Source organism: Cupressus sempervirens, chromosome 5 (assembly GCF_028749045.1).
Source record: "Cupressus sempervirens isolate cs-2001-9-10 chromosome 5, ASM2874904v1, whole genome shotgun sequence".
NCBI lineage: Eukaryota > Viridiplantae > Streptophyta > Pinopsida > Cupressales > Cupressaceae > Cupressus > Cupressus sempervirens.
Genome location: NC_143122.1, coordinates 388,108,741 through 388,133,197, shown reverse-complemented (window position 1 = coordinate 388,133,197; position 24,457 = coordinate 388,108,741). Strand labels below are relative to the sequence as shown.

General features: G+C 33.7%; 2 protein-coding genes and 1 pseudogene across 8 annotated transcripts in view; 1 reads left to right on the top strand and 2 right to left on the bottom strand.

The window, feature by feature from the left end:
• Positions 1-224: 224 nt before the first annotated feature.
• Positions 225-24,423, bottom strand: LOC149556412 (uncharacterized). Its single transcript, XM_089830713.1, has 5 exons — positions 24,314-24,423; positions 23,920-24,024; positions 10,119-10,162; positions 976-1,030; positions 225-605 (listed from the first exon to the last, which is right to left on the bottom strand). Exons 2-5 carry the CDS (start codon positions 23,945-23,947, stop codon positions 388-390), a joined length of 345 nt encoding a protein of 114 aa, XP_089686839.1. The 5' UTR covers positions 23,948-24,024; positions 24,314-24,423; the 3' UTR covers positions 225-387.
• Positions 21,022-24,457, bottom strand: part of LOC149556410 (2-oxoglutarate (2OG) and Fe(II)-dependent oxygenase superfamily protein) — a 76,409-nt gene continuing 72,973 nt past the window's right edge. For 2 of the 6 annotated variants that reach the window (XR_016364699.1, XM_089830707.1), the window contains exon 5: positions 21,022-21,487. The gene's annotated coding sequence lies outside the window, so the exon portion shown is untranslated. Of the gene's footprint in view, positions 21,488-24,191; positions 24,448-24,457 lie in introns of those variants that run through there. The other 4 variants (XR_016364700.1, XM_089830710.1, XM_089830709.1 and 1 more) reach the window with 3 other exon arrangements.
• On the top strand, positions 21,325-23,869 carry LOC149556413 (kinesin-like protein KIN-10B pseudogene; annotated as a pseudogene). The gene has a single exon (XR_016364698.1). The product of XR_016364698.1 is annotated as a kinesin-like protein KIN-10B pseudogene (transcript).

Genomic DNA, 24,457 nt, shown 5'->3' with positions numbered 1-24,457 from the left:
TAGCTTGGGGAATGTTATCTTTGCTGAAAATTGACCAAATGCTTGCTTGTGAACACCCCTATATGTCTTCTCCATTTCTTCTTTTGTGTTTCTATATCACAATTAAAATTTTATTAAGATGTTGTAATACACATATATTTATCACATTACATTACAAATGACCAATCCTCTCAAACAAAAATTTCAATTCTAAAAAAATGAAAACCATATGCAATTCTAGAAAATAATAGAAAAAAATGTTCATTGTCATATTCTTCATAATCATCTTTTGTCAATACTTACTTGTAGCTTATCTTGATTATAAAAATTCTTTCTATTCTATGATCAATCGCAACACTACTAGCCGATAAATACTAAACACCATTGCTATCATTGTGCGTTGCTCGGTTACATACCAAATGCATACAATATGACTATCGTACTCACTAGAATTAACGTTACAAACCATGGAGTATTCTCCACTATGAAGAATAGTGTATAATCTACCAATATTATCAAGATTAGTACCATCCATGCCTTTGTTACAAGTTCATCATACGTAGGCACATGCTCAGTTTTGTTCTCATCCAACTTAGTCATCATGTTTTGTGGATATGCTCCATTCACTACAAGGAGGTCACCAATCCAAACACATAATTCAAACATTAGAAAACAAATTCTCAGATTGCGGGTGGTCTTGACCTACAAATGTATATATGTGTTCTAATCTATTCTGAGGTTCTGATTGTAGATTTCTTAAGCTTCTCAAGAAGGCAATACAATTAATAAGCTTGCATCTCTGAGATCTATTCATGACACTGTTTCTTTGATTTTTTTTGTTAGCAATCATTACTTCAAACAAAGAAACTTATGTCAATAAAGTTCTTATGAAATGCTAACATGGATCTTAAGGAAAAAAATTTAGAAGGAAACAAGAGATTTCGAAAACTTGTAACTTTACTTCTAGATTCTAATCAAATGTATAACTTTACTTACTATTTTGTTCTTCACTGAATTGCCAAGCTTGTGTATTTGATCCTTTTTGATGTTCCTAGTTTGCAATCAAAGTATAGTATTAAGAAAATTATAATCAAACCTTCACAACATTAGATGTAATTAATTAGGTCACTATTTCTTATTCTACATATGCCAAAATAATGTATTGTAGCATACTCATTGTGCACACATTAAATGTAGTAGATCACACTAATACTAGTTCTTAGCAAGCTTTGCAAAAATATGGTTAGCTAAACAAAGCTATCTATACGTTTGCAACAATCCAAGTTAAAAAAAACTTCTAGTATATTATAAACTGAGATGGGGGTTACCAAATACACATTGTAGTACATTTTTTGAAGCTTAAAGGGCTACTTCACTAAGAAACAAATAACATGGAAATGACCAAATGCATATTATACTATGTCATAGTGGAAAATATTATAGCTTTTACGTGCAAGTTGTGACTTCTCATTCACAGTAAGCATAAGCCTATACATCATCACTATATACTTGTGGTGGTTGTCATCTTGGAATAATTATTTCATTAGTAAAGAAGGTGTCATCTCCCAATATCCACTATGAGATGTATGCCTAGTGGTGTGTAACTATTCTCAAATACAAACAAATAATGGGATGAGTAATGGTGTTTTACAGTCTTAGCTGCCAAGGCTCTTGTATCATTATCATACCATTGCCCAAGAATCTATGCGTTTTCATGCCTTATAATCCATTCGAGTGGAAAGGTTGCATATGTTACTATGAGGTTTATTATGTATAAAAGTGTGTCATCTTCAATAACTGTTCTAAATAATGATAGTTCACAGAATAATGTCTTGCAAGATGGATTGAAAATGGCCATCAATTCTTCTACAATGTGATTTCTAGGAGGTAAATGGCTTATGATATCCTAACAATGAAATATGATATGGGCCTCCCTGTATTCTCGCACCAGATGTTTTAGGTAAATTAATTGTGCATTTGTCATGAATGGGGATAGAACACAAATTTAATTGGTGTTTGGCATTGGTTGAATGTCTCCCCATCCATCATATCTGAACATGACAACATGCTTATCATAAAAATATTTTTCTTTGGCATTCATCTAGAAGTTCTAGAAGTTTTTCAAGAATACTAGATTTTGGACTTTTAGGGAGGTGATCTATATCACAATCTAACATAATGAATGCATCAAGAAAATCCATACTTGTGCAATGTGGAGATGAAAAACCTGTTTGCAATGGGGAATGTTTCTTAGAATTTACTAAGTATCAGTTAGTTCTAAGATATATCTTCAACTCAGTGTCATTCTTTCATCGATATACTTTTTATGACAATAGTAATACAAATATCATTAATATAAATGATTCCATACATACTATTTAATAAATGTGCAATGAATGACTATCATTTACAATGTTTAATTTTGCATCAATGCATGTCTTAAATGATAATGCATTCCACTATTCATTGCATGTTAATGGTATAATTAGTATTCAAGTTCTAAAGTTCTCTATAGTAATTATAGTATCCTAAGTTTACAAACAATTAGATTCATAGAAAAGGTAGAAGAGACATTACTTTCATAATATTTTTATTCATATATGGATACAATACTCATATTACTTGTACATACTTGTTCATTGATAGCATAAAGTGCCCAGATAGAGCACCTAGTCTCCACAATATTCTCCATACTTTGGAGATACATGTAACAATAGGAAAAGGACAATAATCTCTGTGCTATTTTCCACACTTCATACATACATGTAACCATAGGAAAAGGATGATTTGATAATTGAACTAGGACATTAGTACTTTCAATTTATGAGCAGAAGTCAATTTATAGAACTAATAGAGAATCAAATAGTTTATGAAGAGTTTGTAGTTGAAGGAGTTGGAGCAGTCAAATCTGCTTCAATTGAGATTTGTTACTCAGTTGGATGCTTATGTTCACATGGAACACTAGTTCCCTTGGGTAGATCTGTGTACAAAGACATGAATGCATTATACACATTTGTCACTCTTGTCACAAGACGTTCACCCAAGTGAGCAACATGTGCATTTAATGCATGAACTAGAACAATATCACATTAATTAGTAATAGCTACATGCATAGCACTATAAAAGCATGATGCAACCTCACATTCTTCAAGTGCTTCGTGGAAAAAGAGGCCACCAGCAATAGATGCACATTGAGTTGCTCGATATGCACAAATTTCTTCATGGTATCCTTTCAATGGTACAAAGTACTCTTGTACATAAGCATTTTCTAGTTTCTCAATGACTGTTGCTTCTTGTACCAAGTCCATACAATTTGACAAGAATCGTGAAACAATATCAACATAGAAGATTGTTCTTGAAGCATTTTTCAGAAAGTCTTCACCTATTAGTGTCCTCAAAGATTGCTCGACACATGAATAGTCAAATAAGAAGACATGTCACATTGTAGTTGATTTAGTTGGTCATATAATGAGACAGTCCCACTACAGCCTTGGAATACATACTTGCTTATCCATTTTCAAGTTGTAAAGTCTATTATCAACTTTCCAATTGTCAGATCCTACAGTCTTCTATTTTGAAATTTATAAAGCTAGTTATATTAGCTACTAGTATAATTCTCTTAGTAGAGGAAGTAATTGCTCAAGATTTTGAAAAACATGTTGCAAGTATTGTCTATAGCACTAGCTTTCATGATTGAAAAGAAAAAGAAATAAAAATCAAGATGCACAATAATACTCTTTAGTTTTGTGTTGATTTTGCTATGTTTTATTTATTATAGCACCAAATCTAAAAGGGAAAATAACTTCATTTGACTACAATTCTTATCATCTCTAATTCATGATAAGGTTTTGAAGATGTTTTATATAATGTTATCATCTTTGATGAAAAAAGTATTTAAATGTGATGTTATCGTTTAGGGTTTGTGGTGCCGGTAGTTAGCTTTTTTCTGTTAATGATAGATTTTTTTTCTGCATCGGGATGGGACCAATTCAACATCTTTGTAACATAGTTATGAGACTACTTGTAGCCTTTAATGTGCCCCTTTGGGATTTTAACTTGGATATGTACAATGACAGCTCAAAATTTCAACTAAGCCTCGTTAATTTATGAATGGGACAAACTAGTTACAATGATTACCTGCTTTTTGTAAAATCCAAGGATTGACTAGTTTTTATGGGTTATAAATATATTTATGGATATTTAGTATTTATATATAGGTTATAATTATATTTATGATTTTAGGTAAAGTTACAATGAGAACTCAATATTTAAACTAAGCTTGATAACATATAATGAGGCATGATGACCTACAATTAACAATGATTGCCTACTTTTTGTAATCCAAGTATTGACTAGTTTTTATGTGGATTATTTATATATATATATATATATATATATATATATATATATATATATATATATATATATATATATATATATATATATATATATATATATATTATAGTAGTTTTAGAAGTTCTATAGGAAATTTGGATATTGGGCACCATAAAAATCAACATATATACAAGAAAAAGAAGAATAAAAATTGCATATTTGTTTTGGCTAGCACTGAGCCTACAAAAGAAGATAGGGAGTCCCAGTCAATTGAGCTCTATAATCAAATTGAAAGGTCAGATTCACATGTTCGTATTATTATCTTCCCATATCCATGCAGTGCAATTGAACAAGTTTGTATGCAAAATTGGATAAATGATATAAAAGGGCACTTCTCTACTTATTAAATCCTTTGAAAACAAATTAATCCGCATGTCTCTATGTCAGATGATGTTTCTAGAGGTGAGGGTATTACAATGAAGTAGCTATCGACCAATGAAGTATCATTTCCTCTCTAATCATGAAGTATAATTATACTACTCTTATTCTTTGTAGTTATAGTGAAATAGTTATATATCAGAGCTAGAGTGAAGTAGTTATAGAAAATGGTTATAATGAAGTAATAAGTTATAGGAGAATACTTCTTTACAAGTATACAAGAAATAGACTTCACTATAACTCTTGGTTAGTACTAAATTGTATATGCCATTACCTAGACTGAGCTAAACCCAAGTAGGAAAAAGCCCAAAATTCAAATGAACAATGAATGAGATTACCTCTGCAGAGAAGCAGTGAATTGTACAAGCCCTCCTGCTTTTTCGACAAATAAATAATGGTAGAAATGGACCAATGAGATCCTACATTCTTGAGAAAACATAGCTACTCATTTTTATGAGACTAGTGTCATGGTGTGAATGAAAACATCGATGCAGAAAGAATCTATTATATCAATTGTTATGTGATAAGGTTGATTGTGGCCAATATGTGCCTACAAGTTGAATGTGCAACCATTTGAAATGGATATTTTTTATTGATGTGTATCAAACATTTGTTTCTCACTATTGTTCGATATGAGCTGGAATGTGGAAACCTAAGAACCTGTTGGTGTTTGAAAATGTTGGAGGGTTTTCAATTATCCCCATGAGAATATGACATATCTAGGGGCAGCTAACTCCCATTCTTAACATATCATTTCAAACACAGGGCCAACTATAAGGCTTGACCCTTCTTCTACTTTAACATGCGTGGAGTTTGGTTATTAGCTGGGTTCTCTTTGTTGCGCAGACCTCTGTTATATGGCTGCATCTGCTCCTTTTCATTCCACACGTGCATGGAGTTGGGGTTTCTTTTTAAATCTGCATGTTGGTTCTTGTGGCGTGGGCAGTCTCCTTATCTCCCATGTGTAAGCGTTGAGACTGCTGCTCCCTTAGACTTCCCTGTTCCTTGTTCAGCCATAGACCTTTCCATTTAGCGTGGATGGCTCTTTTTATAGGCACGGCTTTGTTATTGGAAACGTGAGCCTCCTTTTCCTTTCAACGGCTTCATAGTCCCTTTTTGATACCCTGCACTCTTCTACCGTGGGGCTACTCTTTTCCTTGACGTGCTGCTCTGATGGTGTCTTTCCATTATGCGTGGACTTCCAATTGACTGGCCGCGGGTTTGAAATGACATGGCCCCTTTGCTATGCGTTTTTGACTTCCAACGGCTCACTCCTTATTTCTTTCTAGACGTCGAAGCTACCATATAAACAAAGCAATCCGTAGTCTTTGGATTTCCATCACAAAGTTTTATCTCGTACCCATCCAGGCAAATCTCCCGCTATATCCTCACTTGAAGGTCGTCTCATAGTCAACAGTTCAAGAAGCAACACTCCATAGCTATATACATCTGATTTTGTTGTTGTTTGCTCTGATCTCTTACATTCTGGAGCTGCATATCCATACAATGCTTCTTGAAAAGCAGGAAAAGAGTCAAAATAGTTCTCTATCAGAGAAGCAATGCCATAATCGCTCACAAGGGGCTCCTGGTTTTGCATATTCACAAAAACATTGCTTGGGTTTAGATCTCCATGAACTCATGAGCTCTTCTTATTAACTCTAAATTCAGCTTGGTGCAAATAAGCCAATGCACGCGCAGTTCCAAGAGCAATTTTAAGGCGGGTTTCCCAGCTTAAACTGCAAGGATCTCCTTCAAGAAGATAATGATGTAGACTCTTGCAATCTACGCACTCCATAACTAGTTGCATGTAATATGAAGTTATTATGGATCCCAATACACGTACGAGATTTTGATGTCGAAGCTAAATTAGCTCTTCTGATACCCTTGAAAAAGTTTGTTTGGCTTCCTCAGAATTGTTCAAATGCAACCTCTTGATTGCCACCATTAAACCATCTTGCAAAACTCCCTTGTAGAGAGAACTCCACTGTGAGTAGTTCGTTAAGTTGTCTTCATGGTATTCTCTGCTTGCAAAGCTCAGATTTTGTGCTGTAAATCTTCTTGAATTGCTATTGGGTACTGAAATAGTAGTACTTCTTTTTGAACAAAGATTACAGTTCAAAAACCATATTCCTAGAACAAGAAAAGTACCCATTGCAGCACCATAAAGTAAGAGTTGTTTTGAGAATGACAACCCGCTATTGGGTTTTTTTTACCTCCTTATTCCCTCTGATTCAACCGAAATCTCCTTTACAAACCCTTTTCTATTCAATCTGACGCAATTAGTTGGGCCCCAAAGTGGGTCCAGCTAAAAAAAAAATTCCTTTCCGAACAACTGAACCTTCAAGCTAGCCCATTGATTGTCTTGAACTAATTAGAATCAAGTTCGATCACTGAACCAACAATTAAAACTCATTTTATCACTTTCTGCAAAGTGTCAAATTTATGTCAAGAGGTCCGTTGACTGGCCTTAAAAATTGACTAGAACACCTGATCGAGCTCTGAAAACTGGCACACTGACTCTCTGTTCCACACACTTTTACCATGTCGAATCTCGTCTTATGACGAATTCGGGGTCAAAAGATATTGACCATCAAAGTTGACCTCTCAAAACTGCCTGCAAGAAAACATGTTAGAAAACGCTAAATTGGGTTCGGGTTTGGCTTTGAAAATTGGGCAAACTAACACTTGGGAAGACGAAAATTGAGACATTGGTTCACTGTCACAAGGAGAGTATAAATCTGTGATTTGGGCTCATGAAAAATAACAGGGCGCAAATGGCAAGCGGTCAAAGTGAGCTACTTGGAATTTGTAAACTGGAAACACTGACAAAAAACATTTTCTGCGAATGGAATTGACCTGGAAAACTGTGCATATGGATTCGTCAAGACTTGCAACTAGGCACACTTCAAAAAAATTTAGAGTACTATACAATGGTACAATCCATTCATTCTAGCCAATCACGAATTTTGAATTATGATATCACGAATAGGGGTACTAATCAATCTGCAAATGCTGACACCGGTAAAACTTTAGAAATTGCATTTGGAATCGCGTTTGAAAACTGATCAAACAGATTCGTCATGAGGTGAAACTTGAAACATAACAAGTCTCTAATATCTATAATGCAACGCAAGAGGAAATTCAACATTTCGTTCAATTGGTCAAAAGCTATAACACGTCGAACAAGGCCTCCCAAAATTATGTGCAAAGTGCAAATGCATGAAAATAGTAACTGACCAACTATGAGGGATTCAAAACCTAATCAAATGGACTCGAAACGATTCGAAATCTGAAACTTAAGTTCTCTGTTATGGATACTAGACACTCCCAAAGTGGCAAATCATGAAACATTTCTAGGTGTGAGATATTCAATGGCAAACACAGCCTCCTGTCGTTGTTTGACACTTGGGGTAAGAATGCAGATTTGGAATGTGCTTGAAACAAGACTTCATGAAAAGGCTCAGAACGTCAATTTAGCTTCATGAAACAAGTAGGCATACTAAATGAAAGGCGCTAGAAGCATTAAACACCTCTTAGGCCTCAGACTGACAATCAAGTACGTATGCATTAAAGCATTTATAGGGTTTAAATTTCTCAATGGTACTAAAAATTAGGAAGGCAATTTTGAGCGCCAGCATAACCCATGTAGCATTTTAGTAGCACAATTTGTGGAAACAACTCCTAGGACTTACAAATAATATTATAAATTCAAATGTACTCCCTGGTTCAAATTGTATCAAAACTTACCTACAATGGCATACACCTATTTGGTTAACAAAGGAGAAGAAATGTTGCAAGGTATTCCACTCGTTTTCTGATAAAATATTGTGAAACCAAGTGGGTCTTTGGAAACCATTATTTTCATTTGTCTTTTGCATTTGTTTTTTATGTGGTAGATAATATTCAGTCGACATAGATTATGATGGTAATTATAGACCGGTTCGACTATAAATATGCTTGAGTGTAACTGAATGCATGCATTACAATGGACCGAGATCACAAAGTTTGAATGAAAACATGGATTTTTGATAAAATTAATGCCATGTGCAATATAATTTGCAAACTTGGTTTATAAAGATTTAAATTGAATCTAGACAAACAATTTTTTGGAAACTAAATATGTCTATGACCAAACATCAAGTAAGGGTAAGCAACATATAATTTCAATAAAAATAATCATCTTATCTTCATCCCTTGCACAGCGATGGATTCAAATGTTGTGTCATGTATGATTATATGGTGTGTAAGTTAAGAGGAATGTGAATAAGCTTGCGCAGGAGATAGAATGTATTCTGCACAAGTATTCAGACCTTATGGAGTAGCATTTAGAAGAGCTCGCAGGCTTCGAGACCACTGGGAGAACAAAGTTCCTTCACTTTATAGAGAAGGACTCAAAGGTGGATGGGCTTGTATCTTGAAACATCTCTCATGTTTAGAGGTGAAGTGGATTATGTCGGATCTGTATCCTATAAATATAGTTACACATCCAAAGAGGCATTTACACAAACAACACATTTACACAAACATCACTAAACATCAAAAACTCCAATCACAAACCGTACTCAAGTTCCCAATATAGTTTTCCACAAAAATCAAAAGCAATATATCAAACACATTATATTTTTCTAAATTTTATCCATGCACAAAATTATTGTGATAAAAAATATACGCACAGATCTTGGCAAAAAAAAACTCAATTCTTTTACAACAAAATTGATTCTAAACAATAGATTTGGACAAGCTTCCATAAATAGATTTCACTTGTATCTTGAAAGATTTCTCATGTTTAGAGGTGAAGTGGGTTATGTTGGATTTGCACTAGATAAATACAGTTAAACACTCAAAGACACATTTACACAAACAAAACAAAGGCAACACATATACACAAACAACACTAAACATCAAAAACCCTAATCACAAGCCATACTTAAATTCTCAATATAGTTTTCTACAATAATCAGAAGCCATATATCAAGCACATTATATTGTTCTATACTTTATCCATGCAAAAATTATTGTGATCTAAAATATACGCACAGATCTTGGCAAAAAAAAATCAATTCTTTTACAACAAAATTGATTCTACAGAATAGATCATAGATCTCAAATTTTGAAATAAAAAACTCAATTCTTTTACAACAAATTTGATTCTAAACAATAGATTTGGACAAGCTTCCATATATATATTTCATATAAATATGATGATCACAAAAAATAATACAACTACAACACAACATGTTTTCAACAATAGATTTGGACAAGCTTCCGTAAATAGATTTCATGCAAATATGATGATCACAAAAAATAATACAACTAGAATACAATATAATCTAAACTAAAAAAAAATAGAAGAATCTTAGACATACCTTGTACTTCAGTAGGAAGAGACGAAAGCCTTTAGAAATGTGAACTAAAAACAATCAACCAATGCGATAAATAAGAAAAAAATAATTCTAGAGGATTCCATAATCAATGCTCACATAAGACAAATGTTGACCTCAAAATAATTTATAAGCCACAACTATAAAGAGAAATATCCCTTGACATCTATTCCAAGCAAACTTATGCAACACAACAATCATAAAGGACAAGAAATGTCATCTTTCTAATTTCTTATCGTGTTGTCTTGTTTTGTTTGTTTGTGTTAATTTTTTAAAAATGGAATACAACTGTAACCATAATCTATAAATGTTTGAGAATATGTATCATTATTATTATTCTTCTTAGTATTGATATCTAAAGTTTGGTAAAAGAGAAAAAAATAAATTATTTTGTGTGCAAAAAAAATGTAAAACTTTCAAACTCATGATTGTAGCACACATAGGCCAATCAAAGTGCATAAAAATAAGTTTCACTCCATAAAGTAACACATTTTTCAACATATCATGACATCCTAATTTAATGGCCCTCTCTCAACTTTTACAAGAATGTGATATTATAAAATGCATCAAAAGTTGTAGAAAATGGAATGGACATCTAGGCTTCTCAAATCAACACACCTTTCTTCTAAACCAACTTAAATCTCTAAAAATATTTTTTCCAAATGTCTTTTACGAGACTTTTTTCCATAAAAAGTCTAAGATTCTTGAATTGTCTTATCACACTTCTTCCACAAAATGCATGAAGGTGATCGAGTCCTTCCAATTGTTATGGTTCGAGCTAACTCAATTTGAGTTGGTTGGGATGGGGCTCGTTGGGAGGAGAGGGGGTGGGTCAACCTTAAAGCTCAATACTCTTCTATTCATTATGTATTAACACACAATTGGTTCTGATCCTATTTGTTGTGACAAGTAGTGGAATGTCGAATCAACCTATTCACAATTCAATGTATTATTATTTCATATTATCGTAGCTTGATTCTTCACCAATCGTATTCAATTGATTTGACTAAAAATGTATAATTTAATATATTTTACCAAAGAAATAAAAGTAGAATATATATATAAATAGTTTATTGAAGAATGATTCCTAAACACACAAAACTGAAATTCTATTCAAGAGCTTATGCTTGAACACATGTCACTCGTGTAATAATACGAGGTAATAGAATCTTTGATGGTGTTTTCTACTAAGGATTGATCTTTAAAATCCTTGAAAGAATTTGTTTGACCATTGATTTGCAAAGTTGGAGACTCAGGATGTGTGGCAAATGAAAGGGTTAGTATGATGCCTAATTTGGAGCACTTTGAAAAGCTCATAAAACATCTGTGAGGAAGGTGGGAGTTCATGAGTAGAAACTACAAACAAATTCTTCCTTGGAATTGGCAGCTTCAGCTCACTGAATAATACCCATATAGCTAAATACTTGTAGTTTCATGTAACTGCAGGGCAAACTCCAAGTGCCACACCACATCTACCATGGAAGGCCTCACTTCACCTTCACCTGTCAAACACTTCTCTCCCACCTCTACAAATGTTTGAAAGGAATTTGAGGCTATGTCACCTATTAAATTAGGGTCTACTATTTTCTCCATAGCACCATCTCTCAGATGCTTCGGTACATAGTCAGAGAGATTTGTCTTCTCCCCTGACTCAGAAGACATACAATAGGTTTTGAACACAAGACCTCAAACAACACTACCCCAAAGGAATAACCATTAGATTTCTTAGTAAGAGCCAACCTGAAGAAGTACTCGGGATCTATATATCCATAGCTCCCTTTCACCTTAGTCATTACATGGCTCTGATCAGATTTGCCCACTATTTTGGAGATCCCAAAATCAGAAACTTTGGTACACAGATTTTCATCTAGGAGAATATTGGTACTCTTCACATCACAATGTATGATTGTTTGGAATGCACTAGAGTGAAGGTAGTCAAGGCCCTTTACAACACCAATGCATATCTCCAGCCTCTTCTTCCATGACAAAAAACTTCTTCCATGGGCGTCCTTGCCATGGATATGCTTCTCCAATGTTCCATTGGGAACATAATCATAAACAAGGCACATTAATAGCCTATGAGGAATACCAAATTCTTGTGCCTAAGCCTTGACAATAGGTCAATCTCACTCCTAAATTTATGTCCTGGTTTGAGATGGTTGCATTGGAATTCATATCCTAAGATGTTTGCCATCGGAATGGTCTACAAAATATCTAATTGTACTGGATTTGAGTTCTAACATAAAGGGTTTTCCTAGTGAGTCACAGGAATTTTGGTGTGAGGGACCTCTTTACAAGGTAGATTTTTTTTCAACAAAATTAATTGGACCAAAATAATAAGACCACTCTAATTGTAGGCATTGGTGATTCTACTTCAACATTTCATAATATTGTGATTTGGTGTACTTTTGACAAGAATTCAAATATCCCAATGTGCTTTAGCTAAGATCTGGTCAATATCTAGAGAGGCTTTCACATTTCTCAATTGTCCCAGCACTTATGGTGTTGGATCTAGAAGATTGTCCTAACTTGAAGAGTATAACAAACTCTATTGGTATCCTAGAAGGACTCAAGTGCTTAAATCTTTCCTGTTACATAAACTTAGCAAAAGTTCCATGTCTCTAAGCTCTCATCATTCAAAAAAGGCTTTGTGCCAAATGAATTTAGTTATGACGTAGTTAAAAATGGCCTTTGCAAGGAAGGAAACACAAGAGAGGTGAGACACCTCTTCGAGGAAATGCTTAGTAGAGATTTAGCTCCCACTAATAATATGTGTTATGTAGTAAAACTACTTGTCTACATTTAACACTTATAACAAAGCTACTACTAGGTTAGACAACTAGGAAGAAAAATTGTAGGAAGCTGACAACCTTCTAAGTAAAATGGAGAATCAAAGTTTTCTTCTTGATCTCAAATTTGACAGATTTTAAAAATATATTAGAAATACTATGAAACCCTATTGAATTTTGAAGCGACAAACAAACACACACAAATATTTTAAGAAGAAAATAGTTGACAGATTTAAAAAACATAATAGCAATACTACGAAACCTTATCAAATTTTGAACCAAGAAAAAAACCAACAATTATATTTTCAGAATAAACTAGATTTCGACCCTCGATCTGAATTTCAAACCAATTATCCATGCACAAACTTATTTTAATATAAAACATATGCATAGTTCTAAAATTTGACAGATTTGAAAAACATAATAAAAATACTATGAAACCCTAGTGAATTTTGAAACAAGAAACAAATCCACAATTATATTTTCAGAATAAAATAGATTTCTCAAACATAAATTTGAAAAGAAGCTTATGATTACAAAAATAATGCAAAAAAATATGTGATAAAAATAAAAGTATTCAATACTGACATACCTTCTAGTATTGAAGGCAAAGATGAAAGCACTCAAGAGATGCAATTAGAAAACTGCCACGCAATGCTATAAATAGAAAATAGATAATAGATATCTACAAGAATTCATAATTAATCCTTACATAGGACAAATGTTGACCTAAATTTGTGCCACAATTATATCAAAAAAATCTCACTGAATCAAATTTCATGCAATAAGACATATAGTAACAACAAACCAAGTCCCCACATGCACTCCAATAATGTGAAATGGTTGGTAGATTTCTTTAATTGCTTGTCTTTTTTATTTGCATTATTGTTTCTTTCTTTTTTCTTGTTATGGGAATATTTTTATATCCCTATAGTTTGGGTGAAAATAAATGTCTTTTAAAAACAAAAAATATATATCTCTCATTTAATATGATTCCATGCAATACAACAAACATACAAGACAAGCAAGATCACCACCTGCACTCAATAATGTCTTGCTTTTTTTGCTTGTTTTTTATGTGCTTGTTATTGAAATATTTTTTATGGCTCTATAGTTCAGGGGAAAATAATTTTTTAAATTTTTTTTTATGTATAATACAACTTGGAGAAATAAATTAAATGAATTCATTTTTGTACACAACAAAACATAAAATAAAAACCACCAAACTCATGACTATAGCAACCAACCACCAATAAAATGCGACAAAAATACTTTATATGAAATTGGAGAAAAATTTACAACAAAATTGATTCTACACAATAGATCATAGATCTCAAATTTTAAAAAAAATCGATCTCAAATTTTGAAAAAAAAAACTCAGTGCTTTTACAACAAAATTGATTGTAAACAATACATATGGACAAGTGGTTGGAATTTGCAAGTGGGAAGATACATTTCTGAGGGGGGGGGTGAATCAGAAGTATCTAAATTCAACCTTTAAAACCTTTTTAGCTGAAAACATTCACATGCATCCAATCCATCTAATAAACATGAAAGTAAAGACATGCATGAAAACAAATAACACAAGATTTGGTAACCCAGAAACCCTCCAAAAATGAGAAGGTAAAACTGGGGTGGGGATGACACCCACAAAATATCACTACAGCAATGTGTAATTATTCAAGGTTACAATGTTTGACCACTTCCAATGGTCTGCCTTGTGAAAGACCTGTCCTGTTAAAGACTTTACACCCTATTAAAAGTGACCTAGTTAAAGGATTTCACTACCCTACTAAAAGAAGGTCTGGTTAAAGGACTTCAGTACATTCACTTGGAATGCCACCTTGTTAAAGGATTTACAAATGGCTGCTAGGCCAACCTAAATCCATAGGATTTCCATTATCTAATACAATTGCTAAAGAGTATTAGAAAGTCTTTGACCTGATAGCTTTACAATATTCAATTGCTAATTCCAGATCCTTGTTCTGCTCTGTCTGACCTGATCCTTGCTTGATCTGATATGTCACTCTTTGAAGTTTTGATATTCTATTCTTGTTCAACTAAATGCTGCAATGCTGCTCTATTTTTCACTGTCTTTTACTCTTCTCTCTAAATTTCACTATAGTTCACCCATACACTTCTCTCTCGCACGCATGCAATGGGGTTTCATCCTCCTTTTAAAGAACTGAAAATTGTTCGAATTGTAGCTTTTGTAGCCACCACACAAATCATATATGGAACATTGATCTCTGGCTCAAGAATAAAAGATGCTCCATTTATCATCATTAGGAAAATACATGCTTGAAATCCTCCACACTCAACTAGAATGAAATGTGAGAGTGCATTCTTGATAGTAACCTACGTATATGTGAAATACAATCCAAAGCTCATACTTTCAATGTTGATATTGTATATGCTTATGTCTACCATTTCTAAAATTTAACTAAAAACATTGTCCTCTCATGTTCCACTTACCCAATATTGTACATAATTGTTCTAGGCTAGGATGAATTGTTTGATAGTAGATTGATCCAACACATAGGAAAGGAACTTCCCCAACACATAGGAAATGAACTTCCCCACCCTTGTTGTTGTGTGCAATAGTGTGTTTGTTCATCAAGCCATCGATTGCTTCTTAGTCTAGGGTCCTATGGGCACCCACTTCCTTAAAAATAGAGTGGGTGTCACTGAGAATTTTCAAGAATATCTAAAAAGAAGTGGTCTCATGAATTTTATATGTGAATCAACTTTAAAAAAACAACTTCTAAATTCAAGGAAGCTTGTGGTGTTATAAATTTTAAAAATAAAAATTTAATTTCTTCATAAATTTATTTGGTGAGATTATATCATTTTGGTGGGAAAATGAATAGTAGGTTTTGACAAGTGAAAAATTCTTCCTAAGTTGGTGGGGCTATTTCTAGCCCCACCCCATTTTCATCCACTCAAATTGAGGGGGCTCAAAAGTTGGAGTTCCTATTTTATAGGAGTAGATTCCAAATAAACCTGTAGCCCCCCTTTAAAAATTATCATGGGGCCACCCACTCCACAAAATTAGAGCCCAAGCCTCTCCCATGGAACCCCTTCCTTACAATGAATGCTCCCTTGCTCCATCTTTTTCATCAATTTTTTTGTTAAATTTTAGACTAGAGGATAAGTTTCCCTCTAAAATTTCCCTTTAAACTCTTTGGTTACATTGTAGTCCCCTTCAAAATGTGCTACAACATGCAAACACTAGATTTTTTCAAGATTTGTGCTAATCTTAGGTGAAGTGCCCCATGACTTTAAAAAATTAGGTTTATATTTTTCATTGATGGATTTTGGGGACAGATTTGAAAAAATTATGATTTCTCTGACAATACATGTCTTCTCTCATAATGAGGCCTTGTAATGTATGCTTTAGAAGCTAGGGTTTGAATATTCTTTAAAAAAATGAAATTTAGTTAAGCCACAGAGTTTGCATGACACTTTTGAAACCAAAATTATCAAGCATGCTTAATATGTAGCCTTTTAATTTCCAATATTTGAGTTCAAATTGAAACTCAAAATATTGACAAGAATAAAATTTTATATATCAAACTTTTTTCACCATTTGTTGTAAATGGAAATTCCAACTGTGAAGTTGTGTTCCCAAGTTTTCTATGTACTAACAAATTCATTTGCTAGTCCCTTGAAATTTGAGATAATTGTTATCTTGCTTAGCATTAATCTAGATCGTCTAATCCTCTTTTCTCTATTTGTCATGTAGATAGGTTGATTCTTTTTCAATTGATATTTTCATTTTTAGTTAGATATATCAGGGGTCCAAAATAAAATTTTGGATTTGACATATAGCTAATACCTTTGGTGTGGATTATGGGAAGTCCTATGTAATTTTAAGTGATTTGGAGACACAAAAATGGATTGTTTACCAATGGCCCTTGGACTTTTGGTGAAGTTTAATGGTTCTGAGTGAGTTCACTATGGATTAAGTATTTTTAGTGCATGGCTCCGACACCCTAAGAGATGAGGTCCAAATTGCGCCCCCAATGGATGTTGGTGAAATGGACATCCCTCGATCCTTGGCTCTTAGCTAATGAGGTGCTCTAACCTTTAACAATAAAAAACTTGACTATCTCCCCAATTATAGACTATAAAATCATCTATTTCAATGTTTATTTTCATTTGCAAAAGTCTAACCATTATCTTTTTCATTGCCAGGCTACACTTACATCTTTTCAATTTGTAATTTTTATTCAACAGATTTTTTTTTTCCAAGATAGACATTTTGAATGCGAAAAGACATTTAATTACAAAAGTAGAAGAGAAAAGGGACATTCTATAATTAAGAAATATTCTATTTAATTATTACAAAAGATATTGTTCGAACATTGAAATCCATTCTTAGGTGAAGTTAGAATGATTGTGACTAAGCTCGTCAGTAGTCCTATTTTCTTGAGTACAAGGGGCCTTGATTGGTTTGGGGAAACTCCACTTCTTTAGAATGGAAAATCCCAATTTTCTTTTCAATCTAACTCTATGTTTGTCATGTCTACAATCTCTTGTGTGGAATTACATTCGATAAATTTATAGTTCAAATTCTTGATAGCATCTATGTTGTCATTGTCAATAAATGAAAGGGACTGAAATGAATGTATATTTCTCAACTTACAAGTTTTTCTATGTCTGATTTAATTTTGCATTTAAAAAATATTACTATTTTTGAACCCTTAAAAAGTTTATAGTTGTAGAATTTTGAATCAGTTAACCTCCTCCTGTCATGTTTTAGAAGGGCACTATGTAAAGATGTTCAATGTTCAAAATAGAACCCTCATGCCATATTGTAGTACGACCTTTTGATGATGTTATGTGTAAGGCATAAATCTCCTACCATGTTCCCATTTTGGTGTTGTTTAATGCACAATGAAAAACCCACCACCATACCTTAGAAGAGAGGTCTCTAGCAAAGTCCAATGCACAAGGTGGAACTCACTTGTCCAATGTACACCATGTAACTACTTCCATCTAAGATGATGACAATATCTTGGTTGTGTAGCATGATTATGAAGCAATTATGTTGCAAAATACATTCAACTTATGAACATGTAATAAGTAAGGTGGAAATAGCATTGAAGAAACCCATAGAGAGAAGTTCAAAGTACCAAGGACCAAAATTTTTAACAGATCAAGTTTAATAGATTGATTCACAAACTATTACTACAAATGGTTGGATAATTGTTGTTGTGTGATACAAATAGATTATTCCACTTGAAATATTTTTTGTTGCCCTATCTTATTTCCCATACAAATGTGTATCCCCAAAAGGTTCTAATAAACTCTAAACCCCACAAAATTGCCTCACAAAGTATTTTAAAGGTTGCGGATAAAGGTTTGTTGTATTGTGGTCATGCAATTACCATGTAAACTATAATAGATGATCAGATATCTACTACATTGTAGTGGTGCAAGAAATTATGAATCATAAACTATGAAGGAAAAAATATGCAATTATATGAATACAAATTCTACCTAGTTTTGACCTATGCATTTTTTTTGCAATCTTAAGATGACCTCTATGGGTAGTAATTTATGAATTCTACTTCCCAACTTCATTGAGTAGTAATTTACAATATGACATTTATTTCCTCACGATGTCAGGAACAATAACAATATAAAGCTTCCAAATTAACAGAAGCAACTCAAACTATTGTTAAAATAAAATCAACATATGAATTAAAGATTTATCTTGTGATATTTCTTAACCAACATAGTTTCTTAGATGCAGAACAATTACACGAGTTTTGAGTACTTAAGAGATGAAAAGAAACTAGAGTAGCATATATTCACATCTTTAACTTAATCCTTTATAGGTTTTATTTCTTTGAAAGTTTGGCCCTCCAACATAGTATCAGTTAATATGTTAAAACTATTAGATACAATGATTTGTTTGACCTTTCTAAAACCAAGTCATATTACTAAAACCAATGAAATAACTATTAGATATTTGTTGCAACAATCAAGCACAGGGAGTTAGGTGAATAATGAGATTCCATTTCAATAGGGCTTCACAACATATTTCCATAGGATTCACAAAGGTTTTAAATGCTAGTTAAGATAAAAACCACATTGATCAAAGCAGGGAGCTAGGTAGTATAGTATGTACTAAAACATTGAGCAAAATTTCCTATTTTAGCACAAAGGCAGGGGCTCTCATGTTGTACAACAACTCTTCTTAACATACTTGCACTACTATATTTGGGCCTTAATTGCGACAGCCACCCATTGCCTGAGCGACAATACCACGAATTGTCTCCCGTCGGACAGGTGTCAGACAGAGCATCTATCATAATTGCGACAGACAAAGTTGTCATAACTTGGGAGAAGGCAAGGGAAAGAGTTCATCTTCATGTCGTCACAATTGTAACAATAAACCATCGCAAAGATGACACCTTAGGCCTTCACTCTATCATCCCAATTGCAACAGTTGTGCGACATTGGTGATGTAGGAGCAATGGCTATCCATTGAAACATTCTCTCTCAATTGTGACGGGTATGCGACAACAATGTTGTAGGAGCGATGACTATATGTTGGAACAAGCCATCGCAATTGCGATGACATGTTGAATTTTAAAAAAATATTGGCAAAAAACATTGAATAAGCATTCCCAAATTCCCCACGAGGACATCAGAAAGAGGCTCAAAGTTAGCTATGATGCTCTAGGGAGGCAAGAGAAGATGTTCTTGGATGCAGCATGTTTCTTCATTGGAGAAAGAAGAAGTGCGGCCATTGCAGCATGGGACGCTGAGTTTTATGGAACAATTGGTTAGCTAACTCTTTTCAAAATGTCTTGTTAAGGAGGACGAAGATGGTCGGATAAGAATGCACGATCACTTGAGGGACATGGCGAGGGACATTGCAAATAGATAGCCACCATACCGCCTTTAGTCTCCAAAGAAGGTTATCGAGGTGAAGTCAATGCCTTCTTGTATGGATTTATTAGTCATGGCATGGTTTCCCCTTTGGTCTCGAGATATTCCCCCTCGATGGGTGAAGTCAATGCCTTCTTTTTATGATTTTAATAATCATGGATAGGCCACCCAACTTCTCCAGATATAATGAGCTCTAAAATATTTCTTATGTTTACTTTGATAATTTAAGAAGCAATACGAGTTTGAGGAATAACAATAGATTCACACAGTTAGTTGTCATGCAATCATAGGTTAATGTTGAGCTTCACTTGATTTCAAGAATAGTTTAATATTCTCTACTACTCAGGACCAACCACATGAAGGTACTGCAACTCATTGAATTGGGTACTGCAACTCATCCACTTGAAGGGTTGTACACTCACTTCCCCATCTACCTATAGAATGGTAGGGTATACGGCAACAATGCGAGACACAACCTTTAATGATCTGGCAAGCTTATTAAGAAGCATATACGACGCCACTTCCGGAAACTGCCCTTTAGGGAATGGATGGGCATTCAGAGTGATTTGTTATTGGTGAGTCCGAACAATGAAATTATTGAGCGATGCACTTGTGAGCTGCAACTCGAGTACGTTGGGCACCACCGATGTGAGAGTGATGGAAGCGGGGGAACCAACTGAAACAACTATCATCACCATATTCATAATTTGCATAGGGGCAAAGATGAGAGCAGTGGAAGCGGGGAACCACCGATGTGAGAGGTGGGGACAGATCGACAACCTGTCTAGTCTTTTGGATTGTTGCAGTCAAGACATTTGGCGCACAAATTTTCTTTCAAACTTGGATAAGCATCAGTAGATTATTTTTTTGGATAGAACGTTGCAAAAGGTTGTAGAAGAGAAGAACATTCCATAATTATTATTTTTTATTTTTGATATCAAAAAAATTAATTTAACTCTTGATAAAATTGTTTATGACCAATCAAAAATTTGAATTTGCTAATTGAAAATTAATTTAAAAATAAAATAATGTTGAACCTTTACTAACTCATTAATTTTGATTGCAAAAAATTAATAGTGACCACCACTGAAAACATTAGTTCCCCCAAGGACTAATAATAATAATTGTTCAATAAGTTCAATTACATATCTATATCTAAAATGTTTTTGAAAAAAGATACTTCGGAAAAAAAATTATACGACAAAACACTTTTCATTGCTTCCCACATTTCAAGCTCTTGAAAGTAGCGACTACATTCCTTCTAATCTTATCACTCTTAAAAAGAAAATTAATTATAAATTATAATCTCAAACACTTGTTTATAGCTTGAAGCCGACTTTAATAGGGTGCCTTTGGTTGCGCCTAAATCTATATATGAACAATAACAGATCACAAAAGCTAAAGGAAATACAAAAACACAGGAATTTCTTGTCACGAACAACCTCATTTTCTCAGAATCATATTGACCACTAAGAGTGAACATAAGGAAACTAAACATGTCTGCTCCAGAGTCAAACCAGAAGAACTCTCATCCCACCCATGCTCAATGTCTCAGCAAAGCAGATGATGAGCAGTTGAAGGTACGAGTGGTGGCAAGAATACGTCCATTCCTCCCTAATGAAATCAGGGCAGCCAAAGGGAAGCCCAAATCCTGCCTAACTGTAACAAAACCCAGTGGAGATTCAGAAATGGAATATGTACTCAATGTTGAGGAACATGAAACAAAAGCTAAAGCGTCTTATAAATTAGATTTTTGCTATGACCAAGAAGACGAAGTAGAACAAATCTTCAGTAGAGAAGTTGAAGGCATATTAGAAGGGCTATTCAGGGGCTACAATGCCACTGTTTTTGCCTATGGGGCCAGCGGTAGTGGCAAAACACATACAATGCAGGGAAACAAGAAAACACTTGGTCTAATGCCCCTAACAATAAACAGCCTTCTATCAAGGGCCAGGGATTCAGAGACAAGATTAGAAATTTCATACTATGAAGTTTACATGGACAGATGCTATGATCTCTTGGCGCCCAAGAACAAATCACAGGTTCCCATTTGCTTTTTTGAAGATCTTGAAGGTCGAGTCCAACTCTTGGGGCTTCAAAAACATGAGGTTTCTTCCATGGAGGAATTTGAGCAGATACTGAGTTATGGCTGTCTGGGTAGGAAGATTGGTCACACTGCGTTAAATAATGCGTCCAGTCGAAGTCATGGAGTTCTTGTCATTTGGGTAACTTGTGGAAATGCTGTTGGGAAGCTTAAACTTATTGATCTTGCAGGCAATGAGGACAACAGGAGGAGTAAAAGTGAGGGCATTAGTCTCAAGGAAAGCTCCACCATTAACCAGTCACTTTTTGCCCTGTCAAATGTTATCCATGCTTTGAATGCAAATGAGAAAAGAGTGCCATACAGAGACAGCAAGTTAACTCGTATATTGCAGGACTCACTTGGAGGAACAAGCCGTACTTTGATGATTACATGCTTCAATCCATGTTCCTTCTCTGAAGCCTTACACACACTCAGCCTTGCTGCCCGCTCTACCCAAATAGTAAATCATGTTGTCAAATCCAAGGTAGACTGCAAGATGATTAGACCCAAACAGAGTTTGGGTGCAAAGAGGAAAACCTTTCTTGAGGTTGAAGAGCATAAAACTGATGGGGAGTATAGGGCGCATCATCCAATGCCAGTTTTTAATGCTCTCCATCCAATGTCGCCCCAAGGTGGAACAGATGATGTTTGGAAAATATTTGTATCAATCAACAATATGCACCACCTTTATAAGATCAACCTGTGTTCCAGATCAATGAATTCCGGACAAAATAAAACACAGCAACATTCAAAATCATGTGTGTTTAATGATGATCTTAACGATGCGAAAACTGTCCGAGACGATGAGAAGAGCTCCTCTTAAATATTCTTTGTACAGAATTTTCACTGTGGGTGCTGCAAATTTCTAGATTCTCTTCACCAACCCCGTATAATTTTCTCCTAAAATAATGACCCCTCTTCTGCAGAGAATCAATGAGATGAATGAACTCTAGAACTACATCCTTGAAAATAGCTTACAGCCGGATGGCGTCTGTACTTAAAATTTTGGATATGGACAAATTAAACGGTTTATTATATATTCTTTGTATGTTGGGACAGGCTAATTTCCATCCAATCTCCATCTAAAATACACTAAAGACAAAACAAAGTCAAACCTCTTTTTTTTTTCTAGATTCACGAAAACATAGTTTTTTTTTTTCAATTTTTTTGTTGTTTTCGACTGCAAACTATATAGATCATGAAGATCAAACGCTGAATTTTTTTGAAAAATCCATGATGTTTATGATTTTTTGAAAATTGATCAACTGTACAGTTTGAATGGAGGATAACCGCATCCTATTTTATTTTGTATGAAAATTATGAAGTTGAAAATGAACTCTTTGTTGGTTGCTGATTTTAATGTGTAGTCATATAATTTATTTTTATTTGACCGTGGATACAAATATCCTCAATTATAGTAAAGTGTTGTTTCTAAGTATAAAAAGTGTGATTAAAATTTATTTGAAAATATTAAAAAACTATGGTATTGTGTGTATATATAAGATTGGAAATAAAATTATCAATTTATCATGCACTGTGTAGGAACAAAATTATATATTTCATTAGATTCAAATAAGATGTCTTGAATTTAAACTTCAATATTGTTTTTCTTAGTCAAAAGAGTTAAATTTATTTTTTTTTATTAATAAAAAATGTTATTTTACTTCCTAAATTGGATTTCATTATTCTTATTATTAGTTTGCAAGAACAAAAATAGTTCTTATTATGTTTCTGGATTAGATATAAGTTGCTTGGCCAATTAAATTGTATTGAAAAAACACCTTACCAATCGAATAAGACCTCAAATGATGAAATTTGTAAAATAGCTCAATGAAATCACAAAGAAATGAACTTTTACTTGGGAAGGATACACTTTATTAGCTCAGTTTATTAGTATTGGAAATTGTAAAATGCCTTTAATGCTTTTAAAAAGAATAATTGATAAGATATTCTACGTGACCTATCTTTTGGTATGAAATATTGTTGAATATAAAAAGTGATGGCCTACCTTTTAATGCAGCTTTAAAATAGCACATACACTTTAAAAACGTGCAAAAAAGCAGCAGTTGACCCTCCCTGCTGATATCTAGAGATCATAGCAAATGAACATGTTCTGTTGAATGATGTGAGTGTTGATTATCAGTATAGAAAACAAACTTTACTTATAAGACTTTTACATAAACCAATTCTGAAAAACATTTGTTTCCTTAACTTATAGAATTCACAGCGCCTCTATTTTAAATTAGTGTAATCACTTGCATCGAAACATTTTGATGTGTATGAGAAAAAAGATTTTTCTTCTATAAAGAAAAGACAATGTATATAAATTTTAGACTATCCAATCACAAAAGGATGTCCTTGCAAGTGTTGATTATTGTTGAATATAAAAAGTGATGGCCTACCTTTTAATGCAGCTTTAAAATAGCACATACACTTTAAAAACGTGCAAAAAAGCAGCAGTTGACCCTCCCTGCTGATATTTAGAGATCATAGCAAATGAACATGTTCTGTTGAATGATGCAAGTGTTGATTATCACTACAGAAAA

Coding starts and splice junctions, on each gene's coding strand:
- LOC149556412 (XM_089830713.1), bottom strand. CDS start 23,947: ATGTGCTATTTTAAAGCTGCATTAAAAG. Junction 10,163..23,919: donor TTTTAAAGCTGCATTAAAAG/GTAGGCCATCAC, acceptor GATTGTTTTTAG/TTCACATTTCTAAAGGCTTT. Junction 606..975: donor ATTCAGTGAAGAACAAAATA/GTAAGTAAAGTT, acceptor ACCTCCTTGTAG/TGAATGGAGCATATCCACAA.